The sequence below is a fragment of the Heloderma suspectum genome, chromosome 11 (genome assembly GCF_057233095.1).
Source record: "Heloderma suspectum isolate Gila_16-S chromosome 11, 16-S_ref, whole genome shotgun sequence".
NCBI classification, from domain to species: domain Eukaryota; kingdom Metazoa; phylum Chordata; class Lepidosauria; order Squamata; family Helodermatidae; genus Heloderma; species Heloderma suspectum.
In genome coordinates, this window is record NC_139468.1 from 27,701,048 (window position 1) to 27,729,014 (window position 27,967).

The following is a 27,967-nucleotide window of genomic DNA, read 5'->3' on the forward strand; positions in this document are numbered from 1 at the left end:
CGGCGCGGAAAGGTTCCCGGATGGAGCCGTGGCGCCGCGCGAAGGGCGCTTGGTGCGAGAGGCGGAGAGTCGCCGGTTCGAGGCCGCCCCTCGCCGAACTAGTGTCGCGTTTTAATCTCTCCTCCAACAAAGGTGCGATGGCTGTTACTTTCTCTGTAGTTCCGCGCCAGATTCCTCTGGCTGTTTTGTCCCTGCACGCACGCACCCTTCTGGCCGGAGATCTTGAGCCCTGATAGCCCAGAGCTGCTGCCACACTGAACCAGTGGAGGCGGGTGGCCCCAGTGTTGGCGGGGCCGCAAATCTGCGCTGGGTTTCAGTCTGAACTCTGAAGGAGCTGTCCGCAGCGCCGAACCTATTTTGGGGATAGGGGCCGGCACCTTGGGTAGCTCCTTTAGGGTTCTGACCGAAGCCCAGAGCGGATGCACAGCCCCACTGACATCGGAGCCACCAGCCTCCGCTGCTCTGAACGGACATCGCTCGAACAGGGGCGACTCTTGCGGTGACTTAAACACCGGATGGCCCATCGCTTCCCGGCGTATGGAAGGGGAAGAGATGGAAGCATGGCAGATTTTACTTTCTTGGGCTCCAAGATCACCGCAGACGGCGACTGTGGCCATGAAATTAAAAGGCGCTTGCTCCTTGGGAGGAAAGCTATGGCCAACCAGACAGCATAGTCAGAAGCAGAGGCATCACCTTGCCGACAAAGGCCCGTCTAATCAAAGCTATGGTTTTCCCAGTAGCAACGTATGGCTGTGAGAGCTGGACTCTAAGGAAGGCTGAGCGCCGAAGAATTGATGCTTTCGAACTGTGGTGCTGGAGAAGACTCTTACGAGTCCCCTGGACTGCAAGGAGGTCAAATCAGTCCATCCTAAAGGAAATCAACCCTGAGTGCTCATTGGAAGGACAGATAATGAAGCTGAAGCTCAAATATTTCGGCCACCTAATGCGAAGAGAAAACTCCCTGGAAAAGACCCTGATGCTGGGAAAGACTGAAGGCAAAAGGAGAAGGGGACGGCAGAGGATGAGATGGCTGGATAGCATCACCGATGCAATGAATATGGACTTGAGCACACTCCGGGAGAGAGCGCAGGACGGGAAGGCCTGGCGTGCTGTGGTCCACGGGGTCACGAAGAGTCGGACACGACTGAACGACTGAACAACAACAACAAAGCCAGCCTCCCTCAATCTGGCACCCCTCCAGATGTTAGACTACAACGCCCATCACCCTCATCCAGCAATGACACACACACCCCCTATCAGGTAATACAGTAATACATGTACTACTTTACAGAGGGGAGTTCTCTCTTTCAGAGTCAGTCAGGGGACAGTCCTCTCTTTGAAGGCATTTTCTGTCTCAGAGGCGGGCAGCTTGTGGCTCTCCAGATGGTTTGGCCCACAACTCCCATGATCCCTCACCATCAGCTATAATGCTGATGTAGGCCAAAGATTTGCCCATCAAAAGTTATCACCTGGTCAGCAGATGAGCAGGCAGACACACAGGTCTTCCACACTATGGTGATAGGGACAGTATTTCTCTTTACATCGTCATCATCCTTTCAAAATTTGCATTTCCACCTATACATTTGTACACTCAGAGTTTATGCAGATCTGTGTCTTCTTTCGTCCACTTTTCTGATAATGCCTTTCCTCTTCCAGGGTGATGCATAAACCATCACCCCACATCAGCAAGTGAAACCCTTTCCAGAGCTGCCCTTGCCTTGTCCTCATCCAACCTCAATCTGCAGAACAATCTCGTCATTACACATGTCATTTGCATAATATTTGTTCCAATTTAACCCTGGAGTGACTTTTCTTCACTGCTATGAGAACAAACAGAGAGCCCATTCAACAGCAACCAGGAACCAGCTGTTATTATTTCCCCATGCAGGTTGTCCATTTCTTTGACGGATCTTTGATAACACATGTGGCTTGGATCATTCTGTACAAGCCCCATAAGCACCCAGCAACAGGGGGAAGCCTTTGTTCCATGAGGCAATTTTAACCTGTGTTTAGGAAGCAGGGATTAACCTACGTGGCCTCTCAGTTGCAAACATGCAGCTTGTTTTTGAAGCGTTCCACAGAAGCCTGAGCGGTTCAGCGACAGCCGCCAACCTCAGTGTGGAAGAAGAGAAGCCACAGGCTGGGTTCACACAACACGACAGTCAGAGCACAGGTTGAAAATGGGTTGTCGATGAACTGTAGGTTGTTGTGTTGTGTGAACCCAGCAGCCCTAACGAACCATGGTTTGTTAACCACGAACAACCCACGAAGAGAGTCCGTGGTTTGTTGTTGGGTTGTGAACTGTGGGTTGTTCATGGTTAACAAACCATGTTTTGTTAGCACAGCTGGGTTCACACAACACAACCCACGATTCAACAACAACCCACAGTTCAACGAAAACCCGCACTTAGGCTGTACTTTGGCTTGTCATATTGTGTGAACCAGGTCAATGAGAAGAAGGTGACTGTAGCGTTTGGCCTTACTTCTCAAGGACATCATTATCACTATTATCCTTCCCACTATTTCTGACGATCAGGTTGGGAGTGCCATTGCTTATGTAGCCAAAATGGCACCAAAAGAGAGGAAGGTATCTGCAGGATTGTGGGAACACCAAGGTTTGCAGAAGTAGAAAAAAAAATATTTGAGGGGAAAAAACAAATAGGAGGGACACCACCACCCCCAACACTCCAGTGATGATTGTGTGTGCTCAGTGGCACAATGCTAACAGATTGATGGGGTGGGAGGTGAGACGAAAAACCAGGGGTGGGAGGATAGGAATGGTGTGGTTGGAAATCCTGAACAGGGAGCATTCTACAATGCAACATTTTGTTGCAGTTCTCACTTATTATTGTTATTATCCAGTATTATTACTCATTAACTTTTTTCTTCTTGGTAATTCCAGTGCTTACTCAGGCAGGGATCCAAAATTCCAGGCTTCTTTCTGTAATGAGTGTCAATTGTTTACAACAACAACGAGTCTTATAACACCTTAAGGTCTTACATATTTACTATGGGATAAGTTTTCATGGATTAGAGTCCACTTCATCCATTGCATGAAATGTTTTCCTGAATGAATTGTAATTTAGACCACAATCCCATGCATGTTTAGACAGAAAAATGTCCTACAACTCCCAGCATTTCCCAGCCAGATTGCACCCTTACTATGCTTTTTTGATTTCATTGCATTCGAACCCCACCAGGCATCAACAAATCCACTCACCAGCTCACCTGGAGCGAGGGCTCTCAGCCCTCTGGTGAGCAGGACACCTGACACCACATAGATCCCTAGCAGTAGATCCCACATAGTCTCATTTCCGCTGCAGTTTCCAGGCAGCTAAGAAATCCCTTTACTGGCTTCCTGTCATATTTAGGACTAGACTCGTTGAAATCAGCGGGACTTATCTTCGTTGTGGCTAACTTTAGCCCCACTGATTTCAATCGGTCTACACTTAAGTTGTCTCTAACTCTGGTTCCAACCCTATGGCTGCTTTGTGAAGGTCACATACTAGTGTCATTCATTAAAGTTTCAAATCCCTAGATGCTAAATCAGGAGTAGTTAAAAAAATGAAGAAAAAAAGAGTTGGCTTTTGGCTGAACCCCATTCCTTCTTTCCTCCCAGAGCTCCATCAACAATCATCTCTGTCTTTCCTTCTTCCCTATCCTGCTCTGGTGCCTCACAGTAGGAACTTGTTTCCATCCACACTTCTGGCAACATGGAATGTAAAATCCTTGAATCGCAGCGCTGTTACAAAATGTGCTTTGCGTAAGTCCCCTTCATGCTTGCACCGTTCATCTACTTTGCCGCCATGCCCCGTAGAAGCCCTATTTGGAGTGAAATTCTTTCAATCAGCCTTCCCCAACCTCGTGCCCTCCAGACATTTTAGACAGCAATTCCCATCAGCCCCAGCTAGCATGGCCAATGTTCAGGAATGCTTGGAGTTTTAGTCCAAAACATCTGGAGGGCCCCAGCTTGGAGAAAGCTGGTCCAGAAAAAAAAAGGCAGAGGCCTTGAGTATGTGTTGGTGGCTACATCTGTCTTTAGTAGTCTTCACCTTAGCTAATCTAGCCTAAGGAGGGCCAGTTGCTATGGTGGCCATGTGTCCACTTTTACAGAGGACAGTCCTCTGTTTGAAGGGCTGCCCAGGTTACACCCAGTACAAAGATAAAGAACCATCAGAAGGAAGAGCCCTGAAGTTGTCCATCGGCAGCACCTGGACAGCAGACTGAGTCAGGCACCCAGGTCACCTGATCACAGTCTTCCCCACTAAGATGAGATGGACTGTATTCCTATTTAAATTGTAATCGTAAATTTGCAGCTATACATATAAATTAGCATATGTAAAATTTATCCTCTTTTTTGGTTATTCACTTGTGGTCAACCTAACCCTGGCATGGATCAGCCTTTCTCAACCTAGTGTCCTCCAGATGTTTTGGACTACAACTTCAAGGATCCTTAAACATGGGTTTAACGCCGGCTGGGGCAGATGGGACCTGTAGTCAAAAACATCTGGAGGGCACCACATTGGCATAGGTTGAGTCAGCCCTTCAATTCCCACCAGCCTCTCTGGCACAATTCTGTTCCCTGATTCAGAAGACTCAAGCAAAACTGCACCCAAAGGTGTATATTTTATAGCAAGGATGGGGAACTTGAGGCCCTCCAGATGTTTCTTATTTACCAAGGAGAGGGCCTTTTCTGCTGTGGCACCCCGGTTATGGAATGAGCTTCCCAGAGAGGCTCACCTGGCACATACGTTGTATTCTTTTTGGCACCGGGTGAAGACTTCCTTATTGTCCCAGGCATTTTAGTCTTTTAGTTCTGTTGTTTTAAATCTGTTATTGTATTTTAAATCTCTGCACTGCTGCTAGGTTTTATTTTGGTTTTCCTTGTATAATGTAGTTTTAAACTTTTAAATTTTATATTGTATTTTATGCTGTATTTTGTGGTTTTAATTGTTGTGAACTGCCCACAGAGCTCCAGCTATTGGGCGGTATAGAAATGAAATAAATAATGAATAAACAATTTACAAGATTTGTATACCATTCTACATCCAGCAGGATTTCTGAGCGGTGAACAATAAAGGAGAAAACAGAAATAAAATACAAAATTAAAATATTTAAGATCAAATTATAACCAAGGCCGGCCCTACCATTAGGCAGAGTGAGGCAGCCGCCTCAGGCGACAGATGTGGGAAGGGGTGGCAAGTTGTTACAGGACAGAGCTGGATGTGTACCACACAGCCTGTGCTGTACTCTCCAAGCTATCCTGTTGCCCTCAGGTGCAGTAGAGGCAGCCTGAGTTGAAGTAAATTCAACTGTCAGTCTGGTCAGCTTCTGTGCATGGGATGGGAGGGAAACAGCATCTTGTTCCTTGCTTCAGGCATCATAACGTCTTGGGCCGGTCCTGATTATAACAATAAAACTGTGGCTGGTCAATCAAGGAAGGCATGTTTCATTATAAATGTCTTCAGTGGGAGCAAAAAAAATGAGACAATGTTGGTCTCTGCCTGACATCAGCAGGCAGGAACTTCTATAAGGGAGCCAATACCTCAAAGGCTCTATTCCTGGTGGAGTCCAAACAGACCACAGGTGTACGTGGAACCACCAGGAGTGCCTCATCTAATCACCTCAGTGACTGGGCAGGCTGGTAAGGGAGAAGGTGCTCTCAAATGTCCTCGTCTCAAGTTGTTGAGGGTTTTATACACCAGTAACAGAAGCTTAAATGTGGCCCGGTAGTGGGTAGGCAGCCAGTGCAGCTCCCTCTGTAGAGTTGTTACACGCTGGAAGGAGGCAGCTCCCTCCCACAGCTGAGCTGCTGCATTCTGCACTAGCTGCAGCTTCCAGAACAACCTTAAGGACAGCCCCGCGTAGAGCGCGTTGCAGTAATGTCGTTGGACCGCAGCTCCCATGATCCCTCACCATTGGCTATGCTTGCGAGGGCTGACGGTAGCTGCAGTTCAACCACAGCTGGAGGTCCACACGTTCCCCAACCCTGGTCTATAGTGCATATTAAACCAGACAAATCCATGTACCTAATAGGAAGTCACCTTACACCCAGCGGAGATGGGTGGCTCCGATGTCAGTGGGGCGGTAAATCCACTCCAGGTTTTGGTCAGAACCAGTCAGAACGTTAAAGGCGCTATCCAAGGTGCACCTTGGAGAGCTCCTTTAGAGTTCTGACTGGAACCCAGAGCAGATTCACTGCCCCACTGACATCGGAGCCACCACCTTCCACTGCTCACACCAGGTTAGCATTGTCTATTTCCAGGGGTGGGCAGACTTCAGGCTGGCGGGTATCTATTTTGTGTTTTACTAGAACCCCAAGACCCACCAGCCAGAGCCTGGTGCAAAAGACATCCCCTTAGAATTCTGAGCCCAGGAACTGGTTTTGAGAACCAGAACTGACCAGAACTCACCCTCCTTCCACACACACACTAAATGATGAGGATGATGAAGATGGACAGACAGACAGACAGATGGAGATATTTAAATAAGGTGCGTGATATATAAATCTATGAGATAAATAAATACATAACCAACCAACCATTCATTCAGGTTTACACACACACACACACATACACCCCTTTCTTCATTTCAGCAGTATAATTCAGGATGGAGGTGGAAGTCATCTTGTTCCTAAACAATTGAGAGTCAGCAAATCATCCAGAGATCTACCAGTAGATCCAGATCTACCTTCTGCATACTTGTTATCTATTCTGCCCACTGAACTCATCCAGATTTCGGAGGGCTCTCGGGCAAGACACCCTCAATGGGCCCTTCCTTCAGTAAATCTGCCTTCTCACCGCCATGGTCACCCGCTGCCTTCTCACCGTTGCTACCACTTGCTTGCTTGACAGACAGGGAGCCAGGGAGAAAGTCAGCAGTGGCATTCGCTGCTCCTTCTTCTCACCACCACCATTTTCTGCCCGAGACGGAGAGGCAGGTGAACCAGCAGGTTGCAGTGGTGAAGAGGGGGAGCAACTGCAGGGAGCTCTTGTCACTGGGCCCCCGCTGGGGTGTGGGCCCTTGGCAGGAGCCCAACCATGCCTAGCCTAGACGCCAGCCCTGCTGGGGCCTCCTGCATGCACACTTTCTGCTCTTTCATTAAACTCCAGTTCTGCCCTAATGAAGCAATGGACCCGGCCTGTTCCCTCCCACTGCAACATCCTTCCTACCACCCTGTATGTTACCCTAATGAGTGTGGCCCAATTACACAATAAGAAGCTTTTCTACTTGGCTAATCGGTCCCAGAATCCTGTCCGCTCCCCTGCCATGCACTTCTGCAAGCCAAGGCTGCCCGCTCCCTCTCCTCTTCATCTGCCTTTTGTGATTTTTTAATGGGGTTCCCTCGCCTGTTTGTGTTGACCTAATTAAAAAGCTGCTGTGAGCATTGCCTTGTGATGGTCTAATCCCAGCCCGGTGACTCTGCAAAGCTTTTGCCTGGGTTTCCTCCCTCTTCCACTTCGGCCATTCTTGGTCCTTCGCTGCCTGCCTGGTGTCGAGACTTTTCATCGCCGCGACTCTTGGGGATTGCATGCCGACCTGCTTGGAACTGTTCGGCTTCTCCGGTGAGTATCTGAGACTGTTGTCCAGGGCAGAATTTGTATGCTCTGCCACCAGCACCACTCCGGTTTCTCACAGCTGGGGATACGATCGGTGCCACAGCTTTGCTTTATATGCCTTCCCGGGCCGGTGTCAAAGGAAGGCATGCTCGGGCACCTGCCGAGAGCCCACATCCCAGCAGGGGCCCACTGACAAGAGCCCCCTGAAGTTGCTCCTGCTCTTCACTCTTGCAACCGGCTTGTTCCCCTGCCTCTCGCTCTGGCCCAGACAACGGTGGCGGTGAGGAGGAGGAGCAGGAGATGCCCCTGCCTCCTTGCTCCCTGGCTCTCTGCTTGTCAAGCAGGGAAGCGGTAGCAATGATGAGAAAGAGGATGAGGAGCAATAGCAGCTGGTGACCATGGCAGTGAGAAGGTAGATTCTTTGAGGGAGGAGGCCCATGGAGGGTGGCTTGCCCAAGGACCCTCAGGATCCTGGAGCCGGTACTGATGCCTTCAAAGAACGGCAGGCACAATCCATCCAAAGGTTAACGTTTTTACATCCCCGTGGAACAACACAGGATGCTGCCTTCTACCAGGTCAGGCTGTTGATCCATCTAGTCCAGTATTGGCTACTCTGACAGGCAGCGGTTCTCCGAGGTCTCAGGCAGAGAAGGGTCTTTCCGTGACCTCCTCCCTGGAGATGCCAAGGATTGAACCCGGGACCTTCTGTATGCACAGCCTGTGCTCTGTGGCTGAAACAAGACCAACAGCCAGTTCCTGTGCATGTTTACTCAGAAGTACGTGTCATGAAGTTTAACAGGACTTGCTTCGTAGTAAACACAAAACAGGCGGCAAAACAGGATGAGGTCTGCTCTCGGAGAAGTTGCCGTCTCCTTCCTGTTCAGAATGGAATTCATCTCGCTGCTTCATTCCATCCATCCAAGGACACTTGAGATCAACGGGGAGGGGGGATGATGGGAGTTGTTATCTAAAACATCTGGATGGTACCAGATCGGGGAAGGCTGGCTTAGGGAGATCCAGTTGTGGATGTCCCATGTCATGTGTTGTTTGGCCCTTACTCACAAGTAAGTCTGAGTCCCATTCTTTGCCTGCTGCCTCGATCCCCTACCAGATGGAAACCCCAAATTCAGGGGCTGTTTCCCCCACTCCCACTTGACCTGTTGACTTTGAGCACCCTTGGGTGGATGGAATTATGTAGTGAGATTAATTGCATTCTGAATGGGGAAGGGGCAGGAACACCTCCAAGAGCAAATCTAATTCACAAATTGGCACTGCAACAAAATGCTGCAGCATGAAATGCTCCTGTTCAGGATACTCCATTCCATTCCATTCGTTCCTCCCACCCGGTTTTCAGTCCCCTATCCCATTTGGTCAGTATCACGTCTGGCCACTGAGCATATTCAGTTTTCATTGGGACGGTTAAGGGGTATTCCCCTCTCCCCCGTAGGGTTTTTTTTTTTGCAAGTGTTTTTGTATTTCTGCAAACCTTGTGGGTATGTGTGGATGGTGTTGTTTTGGCTACTGATGGGCTGACACTCGGAGAACTGAGATTGCTGTGAGTTTATACACATGGGCCCTGCAACAAAATGTTGCAGCATGGACTGCTCCCCCCTTTCAGAAGTCCAGCCAGTCCATTCTATTCCATTCCCATCACCTTCCTAGGATGGCCACTTATGAATGGCCAAGAGAGGGGGGGGGAGAGGGAGGGAAATGCATCACTCAAAAAGAGGACTTCAATTTGCATAATATTTGCATATGTTAATTTATATGTATAGATGCAAATTTAGAAACAATTGTAATTTAAATAGAAAGACAGTACATCTCGCCATACTGTGTGACGAGGTGACCTGTGTGCCTGTTCAGTCTGCTGTTCAGGTGCTAAGTGTTGATGAGTCTTATGGTCATTTCTCTTTATGCGTCACATGGTCCTTTATTGTTAAAGTGGAATTATACAGGGCAGCCCTTCAAAGAGAGGACTGTCCTCTGTAAAAGATGACACCTGGCCACCAGTTTTCTAGCATTCCCCCAACAATGTCAGCATTCTGCACCCCGAGCATGCACAAACCTAAATCAAGTAGGGTTTTCCCTCCTGAATTTCAATTACAACTGGATCAGTTCATTAGTAGACAGGTCAAGATCCCCTCTCTTTGGAGGCTTTCTCTGAGCGACTGAACTCCAACTGTAGGCTTAGTAAGCAGGCAGCCAGAGATGCCTCTTGTGGGTGCAAACTCGAGATTCTCCATCCTCTTTTTCAGGGGCTGTGTGGAATAGAGAGAGAAAATGACTTCAGTGGTGAGTACCGATTCTGCTACATAGGAACACAGGAAGCTGCCTTATACTGAGTCAGGCCAAGTTTTTCCAGCCCTACCTGGAGATTCCAGGGATCAAACTTGGAACCTTCTGCATGCAAAGCAGGTGCTCTGCCGCTAAGCCACAGCCCCTCCCTCTGTTCTGTTTCCCTCCATTTCCTGGTTGCTCTGCAGGGGATAACTGAGGACTTAGCCTAGGGAGACTTCGGCTCAAACCTGCTCTTAGCAGGGCTGGCGTCAATACCTGCACCCTCCATCAGTTGCCAGGCCCCGAGCAGGACCCACTGTGCAGCGTCAGTTTGGCCCCCCCACCCCCACGCTTTTGTTGGAATAAGCAACAACCATTATGTAAAACCCACTGCATGGAGGGGGAAATAACTGGTCGAAAAGTCACTAAGGGTGCAATCCCATGCATGTTTAGACAGAAAAAAGTCCTACGACTCCCAGCATTCCGGGAGTTGTAGGACTTCTTTCTGTCTAAACATGCATAGGATTGCACCCTACATGGTTAGTGTCAGGAGGTCGCCCCTGCTGCCTTCTGAAATCCTCAGGTAGAGGTAGCCAGCGTCAACACGCAGACAATAAGGCTCTTTTCCAAGGCTTTATTCCCATTCAACCTAATGACACTTACAGATGCTAATAGCTTGCTCCTACCAGCGAGACTTAAGAGAGCTGCCTACTTGAGGGTTCTAGCCTTAGGAATCAGTTGGTCTCTGTTTGGAGGGTCAGGCGGGAAACTTCTGAACTTATGGGCTAGGAGGAGAGAGTCCATCCCTTTCCCGTTGGGCATCGGGGTGCCGCTGTTGCCATCGCGCCAAGCGGGCTGAGCGCTTCCTCTCAGCGCCCGCCATATCCCGCTTGACGCTGCGCCAGCGCCTAGCATCCAGAAACTGCTGTTGCACCTCCCTCTCCCTGCCAGGGTCACTATCACTCTCAGGAATGTGTACCGGGAGGGGATCTCCCCCCGGCTGCGCCTCTGAAGAGCACGCAGGTTCCTCTCCCGCGGTTTCTATCTCCTCCTCAGAATCAGAACTGCTTTGGGGGTCTCTGGGCTCCGATCCAACCCTGACAGTTAGTGCATGTAGGGATTTGAGGTGCTAGTTTTGGTTCCATTCATGCCTACTTTCTTTGCCTGCTTTTAGTTGTAACAAGAAGATGCCAGTTAATATTAAGTGAAGGTCCTGTTTAAAGCTTGCTGTTGTCTCTTGTCTCGAGTGTGGTTGGACAAAACTTACCCTGCAACCATTTCCCCAGAGCTGTGCCCACACGGCCTCTCAAGATTCTCCACCCTATTTGTGAGCAGAGAAATTTGGGGGCCCATTTCACCGAATTTCTCCAGCGGGAGGAGAAATTCTCCAAGAGTTTCTCAGGTAGGGCTCACCATTGGCAGAGGTTGTAGCAGCACAGCTTATTTTTCTGCTGCTACTGCGAGCGGAAACATCAGCAACTGCATTGGCAGCCTGGTTGGGGTTGTAGTCCAACTCATCCGGAGGGCACCACATTGTGGAAGACTGGTAGCAGGCAACTGGGGGATTCTGGCAGGGAGAAGCACACATGGGAAGGGAAAAGCCAGATACACTCCCCTGCTCCCAAACACACAGTACAGGGAGGGTTCCAGAGATAAGGCTTTTATTGCACCATCACTGTGCATCATTCAGTGAATTTTACAGGGTCCAGACACCAGTGTCATTTTCCACTTGTAACCCTCCCGTCTTCCAGAATCAGGACCAAACATGATGTGATGCTCAGCACAAGAATGCAATTCATGTGCGCTTCCTCCTTTTGTCAATAGCAATCTCTCCCCTCAGGGGATGCTTGAGCAGCCTGGGCTGGGCTGGTATCCAGGGTAGGCATGCTCGGGCACCTGGCAAGGGCCCACACCCCAGTAGGCGCCCACTGACAAGAGCCCCCTGGACTTGCTCCTCCTCTTCACCTGCCTCTCGCTCTGGCCCAGGCAACGGTGGTGGCGAGGGGGAGCCGTAGAAGCCCCTGCCTGCTTTCTCTCCATCTGGTCAGCAAGAATCTGCTGCTGACTTATTTCATTGGGTGGCTGTGAGTTCTAGTATTATGGGGAAAGTTGTGTGTGTGTGGCAGGGGGAGGACCCCTTCTATCCACCTCAGTCATGTGCCTGCCAGTCAGGGTCGATGTCAAGGGTAGGCATGGTTGGGCACCTGCTGAGGGCCCAGCAGGGGCCAACTGACAAAAGCCCCCTGCAGTTGCTCCTCCTCCTTTTCACCATGGCAACCGGCTTGCTCACCTGCTTCTCACTCTGTCTCAGACATCAATAGTAGTAAGGAGGAGGAGCAGCAGATGCCACGGCCTGCTGGCTCCCTGGCTCTCTGCCTGTCCAGCAAACAAGTGGCAGCAATGAGGAGAAAGAGGTGAGGGGCAAGAGCCGCTGGTGACCGTGGTGGTGAGAAGATGGACTCACTGAGGGAGGGGGTCCATGGGGGGGCAGTGAGGAGGAGGAGTTTAACTCTTTCTCTCCCGGCCATGGTCCCGACTAAAACAGCCTCCCCAAAGCTGCTATTTGCATTTCAAGGGAAGCTCCCACCGCTGGCCCCCATGGAGACCTCCCTTGCAATGGAAATAGCATCCATAGCAGGGAGATATAGAGTTAACCTTCCCCTCCCATGCCCACAGTCCCAAAGGGGCATAGGTTCCCCACCCCCCCGCCCCCCATGGCTGCTATTTACCTAACAACAAAAAAGATGTCCATTAATTCACTGCATTCGCACAATTAACCTCACACATATCGAACCTGGTCCTTGGGTTCCCGTGCCAGTCAGTGAGGAGGGGAGCACTTGAATTCTTTTTTTGCCAAGCACACGCTGTGAGTTTTGCTAGCCTGCTTGAAGATTCTCTCAGGTTTGGGCCCAAGAGCCATTGCCCTGGGGATCTCCTTAAGGCAGGAGCTCACTTCCCCCCATGGTTTCACCCCCAGGCCGGCACGTTCAGGATCGTTCCCGAGGAGGAGCAGGCCTTGCGGACCAAACTTGAGCGCCTGACCACCAAGGACCATGGCCATATCTTCGGGAAGTGTGAGAAGATCCCGGCACACACCCTGCAAAAGGTAAGAGTCACTGGATAGGGTAGAGAAGGCCGAAGGCAGGGCCTGAGGGTGACCCTGCGTGGCTCAGGCTATGTAGGCTCCTGCCAGCTGGATCACTGGCTGATAACAGGGTCGTAAACCTGTCCAAGGCTGGGGGAGTGAAGAACGACTGTAGCAAGGAATATTTTACCCAGGCAGTGAATCCAAAGTGTTGAGGCAAAGAGAAGTCTGTTGTCCAGTCCGAAGTCCAAAACACACAAAGGAACACAAGCAAGGCAGTGGGTCAGGTCCAGGGTCGAGGCTGAGATCCAGCGTGAGATCCAACGTTGTTCTCCAGCAGCCTTGCCCCAGCCTGCTTCCTGCTTTTAATAGCCACATCCAGAAGCAGCTGCATCCAATCTGTCCTCCTGCCTCCGAGAGCCTCTCTGTCTTAAATGGACAGAGGCTCGCCTACACTGCTCCTGGACACGCAGCTGCCTTCGCTCTGCGGGGGTCAGTGGCACTTTGCCCTCCGAATCCCCTGGGGGGACTACAGCTGGGCATGGAACACCCACGGGGGGCTCGGGCTCCTTCTGTGCTGGTCCCTTCCCCTGGGTCTGGAGCCTGCCATCCCCCTTCATCCTTGGAGGAGTCTGAGGGAGGCATGGCAGGAGAGCTCCTTTAGAGTTCTGACTGAAACCGAGAACGGATGCGCAGCCCCACTGACACTGCAGCCACCAGCCTACAGAGAAAGAACTATAAGAAGGGAGCGAAAGAGGCCTTGAAGTTGCCCATCAGTAGTAAGTCCCTGGACACCACACTGAGCAGCCCCACGGGTCCCCTCTGTGGTGAGCTGTCCTATATTTCTATTTAAATTAGAATCCTGTCTAAATCTGCACCTATACCTATAAATTAGCATATGCAAATTTTATGCAAATTTTACACATTTGGCAATGTGTAAGTGACCACCCTAAATCTCATTTTGCATGGAACACCTGATGATGTCAGAGGTGCCTGGGGAGAATTCTCTGCTAGGATGCCTGCTCTTCACCGAGGCTGCATGGCCCCAAATCCTAGGGCTGGCACTGCTAGCAGAATGTCACAACTGGAGAGCTCCCCAGGACCTGTGGCTGGCCCCAGACCAAGGGTGGGCCGTTTTCAACTCCTTTCCTCCCAGAGCCCTCTGTGGGCTGCAGTTTTGCTGCTGCTCTGCCAATTTTTGGCTAAAACTGCCAAATTTAGCTTGAAAACAAGCTAAATTTGGCTGTTTCAGCCTTCTGTAGTGGTTTGCTGCTGCTGCTGAAATTCAGTAGCAAACCACCAATATTTTTCTATTGTGAATTGTAGCAGTAACGCAGCAGGGGCCACACTGGGGCAGCAGCAGGGGCCACACTGGGGCAGCAGCAGGGGCCACACTGGGGCAGCAGCAGGGGCCACACGTGGCCCGTGGCCTGTCTGTTGCCCACTCCTGCCTTAGACATAACAGTGCCCCATTTGAGGTGTCTCAGCCCTCTTCTCCATTTGTTCGACTTTCGAATAACTTGTTTTTCAATTGCATTTGTCACCCATTTTATGATTTTAATACCCTGTTAGCAAGCATGATTTATCCCTGTCACATAAGATAATAGATGTTCACGCTAGGATCTGTATGTATGCATGCCGTATGAACTGTTTGGGCTATTCATTTGAGCGGTTGAGTGGAGACTTGAGGAGACAGATTGTTGAGTACTGTGGTGTAGTTAGATCGTTTTTGATTCTGGTCTTACAGGGGCCCCATCTTCTTTAGATGGTAATGTGCATTATTTCACTTACTTCAAAACAGGGTAAGTCAGGCCTCTTGCGCTGGGGGACCCTCCTGGTCATTCTGCTGCATGGGACCCTGCACCTCTGCCCCCAAGTCCTGCCATAATGGCATCACTAGTTGAGTATATATAACTCAAGCCCGCTGCCCCAGGTGCTCACCTGGACCACCTGGACCCAAATCCAGCCCTACCAGGACCTTGTGTTGATGTGAGGAGCCTTTTGGCAAGGAGACAGCCCTACAGTGAGCAGAATTAGATGGCTGTAAAGATCATAATAATGTTATGATCACGAACAAGGCGGTGGATAAGGTCCAGGGTTGAGGCCGCGATCCGCCATTAGATGGTAAAGGCTGGCGCCAGAAGTCGGCATAGTTGGGCAACTGCCGAAGGTCTGGAGACTTGGAAGGGTCCATATGCCACTGCACTGCTGCTTGTTCCTTCCACCAGCCATTCTCGCACCGTGACCCCTCCTCCTGCCAGATGTGTTTACCTAGCAGGGCTTATTATTGGGAGCCAACAGTTCTTCCATACAAAAATCCATTCCTGATTCTCCCCACTTCCCCCATCTCAAACTTTCTTCATTTCAACAGCATAATTTAGGGTGGGGAGAAGAGTCCTTTTGTTGTTGCTGTCGTTAGACACTTGGGAGTCAGAAATCCCTGCCGATCTACTTGAATCACCCAGAGATCTACCAACAGATCCCAGTGTACCTTCTGCCCACCCCTGAATAGGAACGCGGCAATAGCTTTTCAATCGGATCTCTTCCGCCTCCAAAACGGCAATAACCAGCGTTGGCCACAAGATGGCACCAAACAACAAAGCAGAGGCAAAAAGCATGGCTCAGAGGCCAGGCATCCCTATCTGGAGTCCTGGGGACCTGCCAAGGTCCCAGCGCCCGGAGGGAGCCCACCACCCTGCCCCACCTCCCCTGTGCTGATCAATTGAGTGTGTGAGCTGTCATTTTAAGTTCCCACAATGCCCTGAAGCAACACTATGTCAGACGCTCCAGGGCATTGTGGGAAATTTAGAGATGCAACACAGCTGAGTAGGGGGATTAGGAATATAGGGCGCTGCCGAGCGAGACCATTGGCCCAACTGGCTCAGAGGTGGTGGACGTGAGGCCCCCTAGAGGTGGTTGGTCTGCAACTGTCGTCAGCTGTAGCCAATGGTGAGGGATATTGGGAGTTGTCGTCCAAAAAATCTGGAAGGCCACATGTTCCCCATACCGATCTAACTTATGAATATGGGACTTTCTGCACATGCAAGATGTATTCTGCCACTGAGCTACAACCCTTCCACATTGCTTAATGTAACCTTCCCCAACCTGGCGACCTCTAGGTGTGTTGGACTACAACTCCCCTTACCTTCAGCCGGCATGGCCCTGATTATAAAATCAGTATGTATTGCCATAGGTCAATCAACATCTGAGGCCTTCCTTTGAGTGCCTCTTCCGAGGGAGGCTTGGAAGGTGACCACAAGGGAGAGGGCCTTCTCAGTGGTGGCCCCCCGATTATGGAATGATCTCCCCACTGAGGCCCGCCGGGCGCCAACACTGTCATCTTTTCAGTGCTGGGTTAAGACTGCCCTCTACTCCCAGGCATTTAATGGCTTATGATGGGGCATTTATGTCAGCTGTCCTGAACAGGTCTAGTGTTTTATTGAAATTCCTTTTTAGCTGTTTAAATTCTTTTACATTTTGTATATTGAAATTTTATGCTGTATTTTTTTTATCTTGTATCTGGGGTTTGTGATTCTGTGAATTGTTGTGAACCACCCAGAGAGCTTCAGCTACTGGGAAGTATAGAAAGAAAGAAAGAAAGAAAGAAAGAAAGAAAGAAAGAAAGAAAGACAGACAGACAGACAGACAGACAGACAACAACTCCCAAGGAAACAGTATTTCCCATCAACATCTGTCATGTTCCTATGTGAGTCTCCAGGAAATTAGGCTTCAGGCTAACACCACTTTATTAGTTGAGGACCAGCTACTTTACAAATGCAGATTCTAGGAAACTCTCAGACTGCAATGAACCAGCTAATCCACACATCTACAAATATCAATAGAGGAGACGGAAGTGGAAGTTAGAGAAGTTGCCAGCGGTCTGGGCATGAACTTCTTGGCCAGACTTACTGGGTTAGCTGGCCGCCAAGCAGATGTGGGGTGGGGGTGGGGGGCAGCACAGCACCATTGCCAGAAGAAGAAGAAGAGAGAGCCAGTGTGGTGTAGTGGCGAGAGTGTTGGACTGGGAGTCAGGAGATCCAGGTTCTAGTCCCCACTCAGCCATGGAAGCTCACTGGGTGGCTTTGGGCCAGTCATAGACTCTCAGTCCAACCCACCTCACAGGGTTCTTGTTGTGAGGATAAAATGGAGGAGGAAAATTATGTACACCGTCTTGGGTTCCTTAAGGAGGAAAAAGGCGGGATATAAATGTAACGAATGAATGAATGAAGAGAAGACGAAGACGAAGACGAAGAAGAAGAAGCGGAGCAGAAGCGGCTGGTGCTCGTTTCAGGCAGCAACCTGCCTTGGGCCGGGCGTGTCTGAAATTAACGTCAGCGAGACACAAAATGACAAGCCACCAGTGTTTGCACGGGGCAACAGTGACAGTCAATAGTTCCTTCCAGCGATCTACAGGAGCTGTGCGTGTCTCCTAGCATAGCCCAGAATCCAGAGGCACAAGCGGAGCTTGGGAGATGACAAGTTGATGCAGAAGTTGAGGCTCTTGGGTGGAAGAGAAGTTGAAATCTGCAGCATGAGGCTAAGGACAAGCGGCTTGTTGAACACTGAGGGCCATGCTGGAACTGGCATAGTGAGATGGGGTCACAGCTAGCGGACATATTTCTACTTCATGTCCTGCTTGCGGGCTTCCCATAGGCATGCGGTTGGCTATGCAGGGAACAGGATGTTAGACTAGAAAGCAAGGCTGCCCAGAGAGGAAAGGCAACTAAAGCAATTTGCCCCAGACCCCTTCAAAGCAGGGGTCTCCCACCTCTGCTCCTGTGCATATCATTGGCCCCTACTCTGACTCCCAATATCGCACTTGCCCCAGGGTCCATAAATCCTCTGGGCAGCCCTGTTCGACTGGGCTTTGTCCTGATCTAGCAAGGGCTTTTGCGACATTCTTATTTTGAAGATGGTTTCCTTGAATGCCGTCCTTGAATGCTGTAATTAAAGTGTTGGCTTTCCTGGGAAAGAGGAAGCACAGATTGCCCAGTTCCAATGCCATCCTCCACCCTTTTCTGTCTGCTGACAGGCTACCCTGTCCTCTCCTCCGCAGGCCAAAGATGAACTGAACGAGACACCAGAGAAATGCAAATCCATGGTGAAAGAGCTGCAGGAGCTTGTCCAGGAGAAAGCCAAAGGGAGAGAAGACATCTGCAACGCAGTGGCTGAAAAAGTGAAGGGGAAAGATGAAGCCTTCTTTCTCCGCTTCATCCGTGCCCGCAAATTTGATGTCAACAGGGCTTACGATCTGATTAAAGGTGGGACTTCTGGGAGCTAACGTCCCTGTATTCCACACACTTAGGCCTACAGACGCTCCCAGTCAAATCTTCTTGAGAGAGGTATAATAGCTAGGGTGATTACGTGTCTTCTTTTACAGAGGACAGTCCTCGGTTTGAAGGGCTGCTCAAGGAATGTCCCCCATTTGAAGGCATCCTTTATTTGATGAACGGTCCTGTCAAAGTCCGTTTAAAGAAAAAGACCCCTAAGAACTGTTGCCCATCAACAGTGAGCACGTGAACCGCAGACTGAACGGGCGGGCACACAGGTCACCTGGTCACAGCCTTCCACACTAGGACGATGAGATGTACTATCTATTTAAATTAGGTCTACACTTGCGCCTATACATATAAATTAGCATATGCAAATTTTATGCAAACCGCAGTCCCTTTCTTCCTTTCTTTTGAGATGTATTGTCTCTTTTTTGCAATTCATAAGCGGACACCCGGATAGTCCTGCCAGGTGGTGCCTTTGGAATGTCACTGCTTATTTCATCATCTTTCTTAAAAAAAAAAAAAAAAAAAGGAAAAAAAAGAAGGATGAAGGCACCCACTGTAGTTGCCAAGCAACTAACCCTGGTAGCATGCAGATCTTAATGTATGCCATCAATTAATGAGCAGCTGGCACAACTGGCTGTCTTCCTAGGCAAAACATAAAACAAAATAAATCTATAGAAAATGAGATACGCTTGAGGATTAGGATCCAATTTGGCCTGTTCCCATCCAATTTGTTTTTGATCCATTCAGAAAGCTTGTGGGATTTGTTCTCATCATCTCGGGCCAAAAGGGGAGGAAGTGGGACCTGGGAAAGGCCAATCGCTTAGATTCAGTATCAACATTGATTTTATATATATATATATATATATATATATATATATATATATATGGTTGATGTAAGGCAGCACAAGAGCAAAGCAACAAGGAGGATCCCCCATGGATGCCATCAGTCTTAAGGTAAAAGGTACAAGAAAGATAGAAAGACTAACAACAGAGTACTAAAAATAAATTTTAAGCTAAGCGTTTTGGCTTCCACCCTCATCAGTAGCTGTGCTGTTAAGTGGGTCTCAGGAGTGGCACTTTGGAATTCCTGGGAATGAAAGTTCCGTAGGAGAAAAAACAGAGATATGATTGGTACAATGCTTACAAATTGTCCTCCAGATTAAAGCCATTAGGACTACGAGGTGTTGTTGTTGTTGTTATTATATTTATATCCCTCCTTTTCCCCCAGTACTGGAACTCAAGGAGGCTCTACAACATTAAAAACTGATACAGTTAAAACCTATAAACAGAAATATACAAAAGTTAAAAATATAATTACATCTTCAATAATCCCCTTCATGGATCACTGCCTTGTTGTGGCGAAGGGGCTTGCGTAACTCAGTGAAGCCATAAGCTATGCCGTGCAGGGCCACCCAAGACGGACAGGTCATGGCAGAGAGTTCTGACAAAATGTGGTCCACTGGAGAAGGAAATGGCAACCCACTCCAGTATTCTTGCCAAGAAAACCCCATGGAACGTATCACAAGGCTAAAAGATATGACGCCGGAAGATGAGCCCCTCAGGTCGGAAGGTGTCCAATATGCTACTGGGGAAGAGCAGAGGGTATTTCCAAGTAGCGCCAGAAAGAGTGAAGCGGCTGGGCCAAACCCGAAAGGACACTCAGCTGTGGATGTGTCTGGCGGTGAAAAGAAAATCCGATGCTGTAAAGAACAATATTGTTTAGGAACCTGGAATGTCAGATCAATGAATCAAGGTAAGCTGGAGGTGGTCAAACATGAGATGGCAAGATTGAACATCGACATCTTGGGAATCAGCGAACTCAAATGGACAGGCATGGGCGAATTTAATTCAGGTGACCATCATATCTACTATTGTGGGCAAGAATCCCTTAGAAGAAATGGAGTAGCACTCATAGTCAACAAAAGGGTGGGAAAAGCAGTACTGGGGTACAATCTTAAAAATTATAGAATGATCTCAGTACGAATCCAAGGCAAACCATTCAACATCACAGTAATTCAAGTCTATGCCCCAACCACTGAGGCCGAAGAAGCTGAGGTTGATCGGTTCTATGAAGACCTACAACACCTTCTAGAACTAACACCAAAAAAAGATGTCCTCTTCATCATAGGGGATTGGAATGCTAAAGTAGGAAGTCAAGAAATCACCGGGATAACAGGCAGGCATGGCCTTGGTGTACAAAATGAAGCAGGACAAAAGCTAATAGAGTTTTGCCAAGAGAACATGCTGATCATAGCAAACACTCTTTTCCAACAGCACAAGAGGCAACTCTACACATGGACGTCACCAGATGGTCAATATCGAAATCAGATTGATTATGTCCTTTGCAGCCAAAGATGGAGAAGCTCCATACAGTCAGTAAAAACAAGACCTGGAGCTGACTGTGGCTCAGATCATGAGCTACTTCTTGCAAAATTTCGGCTTAAATTGAAGAACGTCGGGAAAACCGCTAAACCGTTCAGGTATGACCTAAATCATATCCCTGATGAATATACAGTGGAGGTGAGGAATAGATTTCAGGGATTAGACCTGATAGACAGAGTGCCTGAGGAACTATGGACGGAGGTCCGTAACATTGTTCAGGAGGCAGCAACAAAATCCGTCCCAAAGAAAAAGAAATGCAAGAAAGCCAAGTGGCTGTCTGATGAGGCTTTACAAGTAGCTCACGAAAGAAGGGAAGCGAAAAGCAAGGGAGAAAGGGGAAGATATACCCAACTGAATGCAGAGTTCCAGAGAATAGCAAGGAGAGACAAGAAGGCCTTCTTAAATGAACAATGCAAAGAAATCGAGGAAAACAACAGAATGGGAAAGACTAGAGATCTCTTCAAGAAAATTGGAGATCTCAAGGGTACATTTTGTGCAAAGACGGGCATGATAAAGGACAAAGAAGGCAGGGACCTAACAGAAGCAGATGAGATTAAGAAGAGGTGGCAAGAATACACAGAAGAACTATACAGGAAAGATCTGAATGTCCCTGATAGCCATGATAGTGCGGTCACTGAACTTGAGCCGGACATCCTCGAGAGTGAAGTCAAGTGGGCCTTAGGAAGCATTAGTAACAACAAAGCTAGCGGAGATGACAGTCTCCCAGCTGAGCTATTTAAAATCCTAAAAGATGATGCTGTTAAAGTGCTGCATTCAATATGCCAACAAATCTGGAACACTCAACAGTGGCCACAAGACTGGAAAAGGTCAGTTTACATTCCAATTCCAAAGAAGGGCAACGCCAAAGAGTGTTCAAACTACCGCACAATTGCGCTCATTTCACATGCCAGCAAGGTGATGCTCAAAATCCTACAAGCTAGGCTTCAGCAGTATGCGAACCGAGAACTACCGGAAGTACAAGCTGGGTTTCGAAGAGGCAGGGGAACTAGAGATCAAATCGCCAACGTTCGCTGGATCATGGAGAAAGCAAGAGAATTCCAGAAAAATGTCTATTTCTGCTTCATTGACTACGCTAAAGCCTTTGATTGTGTGGATCACAACAAAATGTGGCAAATTCTTAAAGTGATGGGAGTACCAGACCACCTTACCTGTCTCCTGAGAAACCTGTATGAGGGTCAAGAAGCAACAGTAAGAACCAGACATGGAACAACCGATTGGTTCAAAATTGGGAAAGGAGTACAACAAGGCTGCATATTGTCACCCTGCTTATTTAACTTATATGCAGAGTACATCATGAGAAATGCCGGATTGGATGAATCAGAGGTCGGAATTAAGATTGCCGGGAGAATTATCAACAACCTCCGATATGCAGACGATACCACCCTAATGGCAGAAAGCGAAGAGGATCTCAAGAGCCTCTTGTTGAGGGTGAAAGAGGAGAGTGCAAAAGCTGGTTTGAAACTCAACATTAAAAAAACTAAGATCATGTCATCTGGCCCTATCACTTTCTGGCATATAGAAGGGGAAGAAATGGAAGCAGTGACAGATTTTACTTTCTTGGGCTCCAAGATCACCGCAGATGGTGACTGTAGCCATGAAATTAAAAGACGCTTGCTCCTTGGGAGGAAAGCTATGGCAAACCTAGACAGCATAGTAAGAAGCAGAGACATCACCTTGCCGACAAAGGTCCGTCTAATCAAAGCTATGGTTTTCCCAGTAGTAATGTATGGCTGTGAGAGCTGGACTATAAGGAAGGCTGAGCGCCGAAGAATTGATGCTTTCGAACTGTGGTGCTGGAGAAGACTCTTACGAGTCCCCTGGACTGCAAGGAGGTCCAATCAGTCCATCCTAAAGGAAATCAGCCCTGACTGCTCATTGGAAGGACAGATAATGAAGCTGAAGCTCCAATATTTTGGCCACCTAATGCGAAGAGAAAACTCCCTGGAAAAGACCCTGATGCTGGGAAAGACTGAAGGCAAAAGGAGAAGGGGACGGCAGAGGATGAGATGGCTAGATAGCATCACGGATGCAATGAATATGAACTTGAGCACACTCCGGGAGAGAGCGCAGGACAGGAAGGCCTGGCGTGCTATGGTCCATGGGGTCACGAAGAGTCGGACACGACTGAACGACTGAACAACAACAACAACTTCAATAATATTAAAATTATATAAATTATCAACATTTTAAAAGACAAGGAAGATAAACCATAGTATCCATCCATCACATTCTCACAGGTCCAGACTAGCTATCCCCAAAGGCCTGCCGGAACAATTTTTTTTTTTAACCTGCCTGCGAAAGCATACCGAGGAGGGTGCTATTCTCACCTCCCGGGAAGGGAGTTCCAGAGCCTTGGGGCGGCCATTGAGAAGGCCCTCTCCCGCCCACCAGATGAGCCTGTAAAGGTGGCGGGAAGGCAAGAAGGGCCTCCCCTGAAGATCTCAGGGCATGAGTAGGCTCATAGGGGAGAATACGGTCTTTCAGATAACCTGGACCCGAGCCGTATAGGGCTAAGAGTTCTCAGTCTATAGATCCAGAGATTTTCCTTTTTGTCAAGCATGTCAGTATCTTTTGTTTGTTCTATTGAAAGCAACTGTAAATCCTAGAGACTATGTGAGGGTGAGCTGAAATGTCTTGCAACAGGCTGCTCCAGTTTTTTTTTGTAAGAATCACAGATTTGTGGTTACAGAATCTTGTTCTTCGATCCATTGTAGTTTTCCCTACATATTGCATACAACATCCTTTTTTTTTTTTTACAAATATATAAATCTTTTAGGAGCCCAATTACTAACAAGACTTCTTGCACTGGACAATCAGTAACATGCATTTCCACTAATGTGATTTATTTAACTGAATGTAAAAAGAAGTGTGGGGGGGGAGAAGGTGTCATATGCAATATGTAGGAGAAATGACAATGGATCTAAGAACAAGATTCCGCAACTGAAGACAAGCAAAATACTTATTGCATCAAGGCTTCTCTAACATTTTTCACTATTGCGTGCATTCCTTCTGGACGGTGGCAAGTTGGAGAGATGAGCCACGCTTGGCTCTGCTCCGTTTCATGGCTCCTTTTGAGGCCTGAGTAGTAACGAGAGGCAGTAATTAATAGAATTGGCTGAGGAGATGAGGGACAGAAGAAGCTGTGGGCAATATACAAACTGTTGCCCTTTCTCTCCCCTCCACAAACCAGCTTTCCCAGGCTAATCTTTTCTCATTTCACGCCTGACAGCTCTTTATGGAAAGCAAGAAACACAGGGCTCGGGGGCAGGATCAGAGTGTGGGCTGATCATCCCGTTAGCAGAAGAGAATGGGAGAAATAAGGGGAGGGAAGAATTTAATTCTACTCAAAAGAGGATGGGGAATTGGGTGTGTATGTGTGTGTGTGCAGGGAGGTGGACCAGGAAAAGGGTGGGCTCTTGAAGTCCTTAAGCAATCCTATACATGTCTACTCAGAAGTAAGTAACATTGAGTTTAATGGGGTTTACCACCAGGAAATTGGATATAAGAGTGCTTCCATTACACCAGCCTTCCCCAACCTGGTGCCGTCCAGATGTGTTGGACTACAACTCCCATCATTCCCAGCCAGCATGGCCATTGGCAGCCCAACACATCTGGAGGGCACCAGGTTGGGAAAGGCTATGTTAAGCACTCCAGCCTTCGTCAGCATCATCTTTTAATATTCTAGGAAACAGTTTGAAAGGGAGTCGAAGGTCCGCAGTACCAAGTCTAGAAGTAGGGCAGCGCATGGCTATAACGGACACCAATACCAAAATGGGCTCCAGCGTATCAAGAACTCAAAGATTAAGAACAAGTATGTCCTTGACTTCCACCAGTTAAAATGGGCTATTTCATCAATACCTCAATGAAAACTCTAGCTGACAGATTAATCAACCAATACTTTAGTTGATTAATCTACTGATTAAAAACACGGATGTAGAACATCAGGACCGGGGACCAAATTTGGCCCGCCTGGGGTCCCAATCCAGCCCTCCGGGATTCCCAAGAGGGTCACACCTCCTTCCCTGTTTCCCCAGACCACCCATTGTTGGGTGGTTTCCATCATTTGTGCAGGTTTTTCCCCACTCTAAAGGGTTGAAATGCCTCTCCTAAGGCTTAGCTACTGGCAGGAAGCGCTTTAAACTAAAATAGGCTGGTATTTTGGCTCTGCCACTTTTGCTGTCACCCCCCCCAAAAAAAAAAAATGTGGCCCCTGAGAGCTTCTCTGAAACAGAATTAGGACTGCAGGCTGAGAGAGGTTCAACACCCCCAGATTAAAGCATGCAGCCCTGATCCAGACCTCCTGCTTCCCCTTGTGCATTCTCAAGCTTTGGGTGGATCTGCAGTGTAGACAGACAGCCTAGCATCTGCTGTGTGGTGACAGTACACGATACAGTTTCTCTTCCCAGGCTCAGCATTCTGCCTCTCCCCCCCCCACCCTGCTAACTGCAGGCTATGTCAACTTCCGCCAGCAGTATCCAGAGCTTTTTGAAAACCTGACGCCTGAGGCTGTGCGCAGTACCATCGAGGCCGGCTACCCTGGCATCTTGAGCAACAGGGACAAGTATGGGCGGGTGGTGCTTCTGTTCAACATCGAGAATTGGGATTACGAGGAGATCACCTTTGACGAGGTCAGATTCCTACAGCGGAGGGCTTACCTGCACAACGAACACCAGTATTTTGCTCTGCTTTAACAATCACCGCTTCCCCTAAAGCAAGGGCCCTTTGGATTTCATTGGACTACAGTTCCCATCATTCCTGACCACTGGCCATGCAGGCTGGGGCTGATAACTATGGGAAGCCCACAAGCAGGACATGAGCGCAATAACAGCCTCCCACTTGTGTTCCCCAGCAACTGGTATTAAAAGCGGCAGCGTAGTGCTAAAGGAGGGTCCAAATATTCAGGCAGTGGTAATGATCCATAGCAACAAACCTGTTCCAACAGTTTTTTCTCCACCATTGGCAGGTCTTTTGTAACGCTCATGGGTCTTAATTGCCCATTTAAGACCATGCCACCCCAAAATACTTAACATTACAACAGGGAACAATATGTTGCTGGTGGGGAAATTCATTTCGCCCCAGCCACTGCAAGGATTGCAGCTAAACCCAAAGGGGACAGGGAATTCTGAAGGGGGGTGGCAGAGAGCTTCAGCTATTGGGCGGTATAGAAATGAAATGAAATGAATAAATAAAGATGGCGTCCGCGTCACCCGTTAATAAAAAAGGTGCTGGGGCTGAGTCCCTGAAAGTCCTGGCTCCCCTACACCACTGATTAAGAGGCATACTGCCTCCAATACTGGAGGTAATATACAGCCATCATGACTAGTAGCCTCATTGATAGCTGCACCCTCCAGTCCACCAGGAGGGGCAGCCACAGAGAACCCTCCTTGGACATTTACTATACTAACTTTAGCAGGGAGGGGCCATAGCTCAGTGTGACATAGCACCTGCTTTGCATGCAGAAAGCCTCAGGTTCGATCCCCGGCTTCTCCATTTAAGGTGAGGGAAGATTCCTGCCTGAAACCCTGGAGAGCCGCTGCCAGCCAGTGCTGACAATACTGGGCTAGATGGACCAATGGCCTGACACAGTATAAGGCAGCTTCCGATGTTCCTAGTAGCACAGCTAAGAAAGGCTCCAGGGTTGGTCGTCACCTCTGATGCCAAGACAGGAGAGGGGATCCAGATCCATGACTCTGAACGCAGCCCTCGGTTCCTCTCTCCATCTGTTTTCCATCTAGATCCTTCGTGCCTACTGTGTGATCTTAGAGAAGCTGCTGGAGAACGAGGAGACTCAGATTAATGGCTTCTGTATCGTCGAAAACTTTAAGGGCTTTACCATGCAGCAGGCTGCCGGTATCAAACCTTCCGAGCTGAAGAAGATGGTGGACATGCTGCAGGTGAGACACCGACCGACCGACCGCCCTCCCTGGAAAGCCATGAAAGCAGACCAACCTCTGTCCATTGCCGGAGACCGGACAGGCATTCCCTAAACTAGGCATGCAGAGCCTCAGGCTTGGGGGCCAAATCCAGTCTGCTGGGGGCGGGGGGCAAACGGCCATACACTCTTCCCCTGGTCCCACCACTTTTACCCTGACCAGTGGTCATTTGGTGGCTTTCCCAGCTTTTGTGCCATCCCCCTCCCCCATTTTAAAAGGTCGAAATGCCTCTCCGAAGGCTGAGTTACTGGCAGGAAGAACTTGAATGTAAAATATGCTGGTACCTGCCCCCCCCCTTTGCCTTTGGCCCAGCCCACTACTGGAATGCGGCCCCTGACAGTTTCTCCAAAATGGGATTCGCCTCTCGGGCTGAAAGAGGTCCGGCGCCCCTGCCCTAGAACCAGCAGGCAAGCTACACCGCAGCTCTGTGCAAGGATTCCTTGACCTCCCCTTCCTCCACACAACACCTTTTTGGGAGGGTGGGATTTATTTATTTATTATACTTCTATCTCACCTTTCTTCCATGGTGGAACTCAAGGTGGCTACATGTGTTTCCCAGGTGGTCTCCCCTCCAAGTACCGACCAGACCCAGACCTGCTTAGTTTCAGCAAGGTGGCTGCCTCATGTGCCTTCAGACCATGTCTTCCGACTTGCATCAGAAAAGGGAGTGCTTAACCCTGCCCCTGCCAGCCACTGTGCTGCCAAGACCCCCCTTCCAAGCTGCTTTCTCCTCTGGGGCTGCCTAGACCCATGCTTGCTCTGGGAATGCAGAACACTGCCCAGGATCACAGCAGCTGGGACAAGCGTGTTCCAGGAGGAAAGCAACTGGCAGGGGAAGGGGTTGGGCATCCTCTTCTCTCCCTGTCCTCTCTCGGCTGCAAATCACCTCCCCGCCACCCTCACCGGAAGATGCTTTGCAAGGGAAATGGCAGCAACAGAATTTAGCTTGCTCCATAGGTCTTCTGCCCAGTGTGGACAGCTGCTCTGAAATAGGTCACGTAAGAGCTGTACTTCCAGGACTCTCTGTAAACAGGGGACTCTCTTTTCTTCACCGTGTGTGTGTGCGCGAGAGAGAAAGAGAGAGAATCTGAGCTGTTACCATAGCAGTGCCACGTACATTTGCATGTTGTCCCGGAATATAGAGAAAGAGGGCATGCAACACATAGAATTCCTCTTTTGAGGCTTTCTGCCTTTACTCCTGCCATCCTTAACCTGGCACCCCCCAGATGTGTTGGCCTACAACTCCCATCAGCATGACCACTGGCTAGGGATTATGTGAGTTGTAGTTCAACGCATCTGGAGGGTGCCAGGTTGGGGAAGTCTGTGTTATCTTCACCCCTGAGATTTAGGATCCACACAGTGGAGGCTGGTGGCTCTGATTTCGGTGGGACTGTGCAACCATTCCAGGTTTCAGTCAGAATGCTAAAGGAG

At 49.0% G+C, this 27,967-nt stretch overlaps 2 protein-coding genes across 4 annotated transcripts in view; one reads left to right on the plus strand and one right to left on the minus strand.

Moving 5' to 3' along the window:
- The first annotated feature begins 22 nt into the window (after nt 1–22).
- The window catches only part of RLBP1 (retinaldehyde binding protein 1), a 30,586-nt gene continuing 2,641 nt past the window's right edge, over nt 23–27,967 (plus strand). Inside the window, exons 1-7 of one of the 3 annotated variants that reach the window (XM_084817324.1) lie at nt 23–1,260; nt 9,815–9,851; nt 12,814–12,942; nt 17,978–18,182; nt 24,289–24,414; nt 25,053–25,231; nt 26,339–26,497. In XM_084817324.1, coding sequence (XP_084673450.1) covers nt 9,840–9,851; nt 12,814–12,942; nt 17,978–18,182; nt 24,289–24,414; nt 25,053–25,231; nt 26,339–26,497 — 810 coding nt within the window. In that variant the 5' untranslated portion in view covers nt 23–1,260; nt 9,815–9,839. The remainder of the gene's footprint in view (nt 1,261–9,814; nt 9,852–12,813; nt 12,943–17,977; nt 18,183–24,288; nt 24,415–25,052; nt 25,232–26,338; nt 26,498–27,967) is intronic. The other 2 variants (XM_084817326.1, XM_084817325.1) reach the window with 2 other exon arrangements.
- ABHD2 (abhydrolase domain containing 2, acylglycerol lipase) overlaps nt 9,473–27,967 on the minus strand; it is a 70,159-nt gene continuing 51,664 nt past the window's right edge. The window contains exon 12 of the mRNA XM_084817322.1: nt 9,473–9,817. The gene's annotated coding sequence lies outside the window, so the exon portion shown is untranslated. The remainder of the gene's footprint in view (nt 9,818–27,967) is intronic.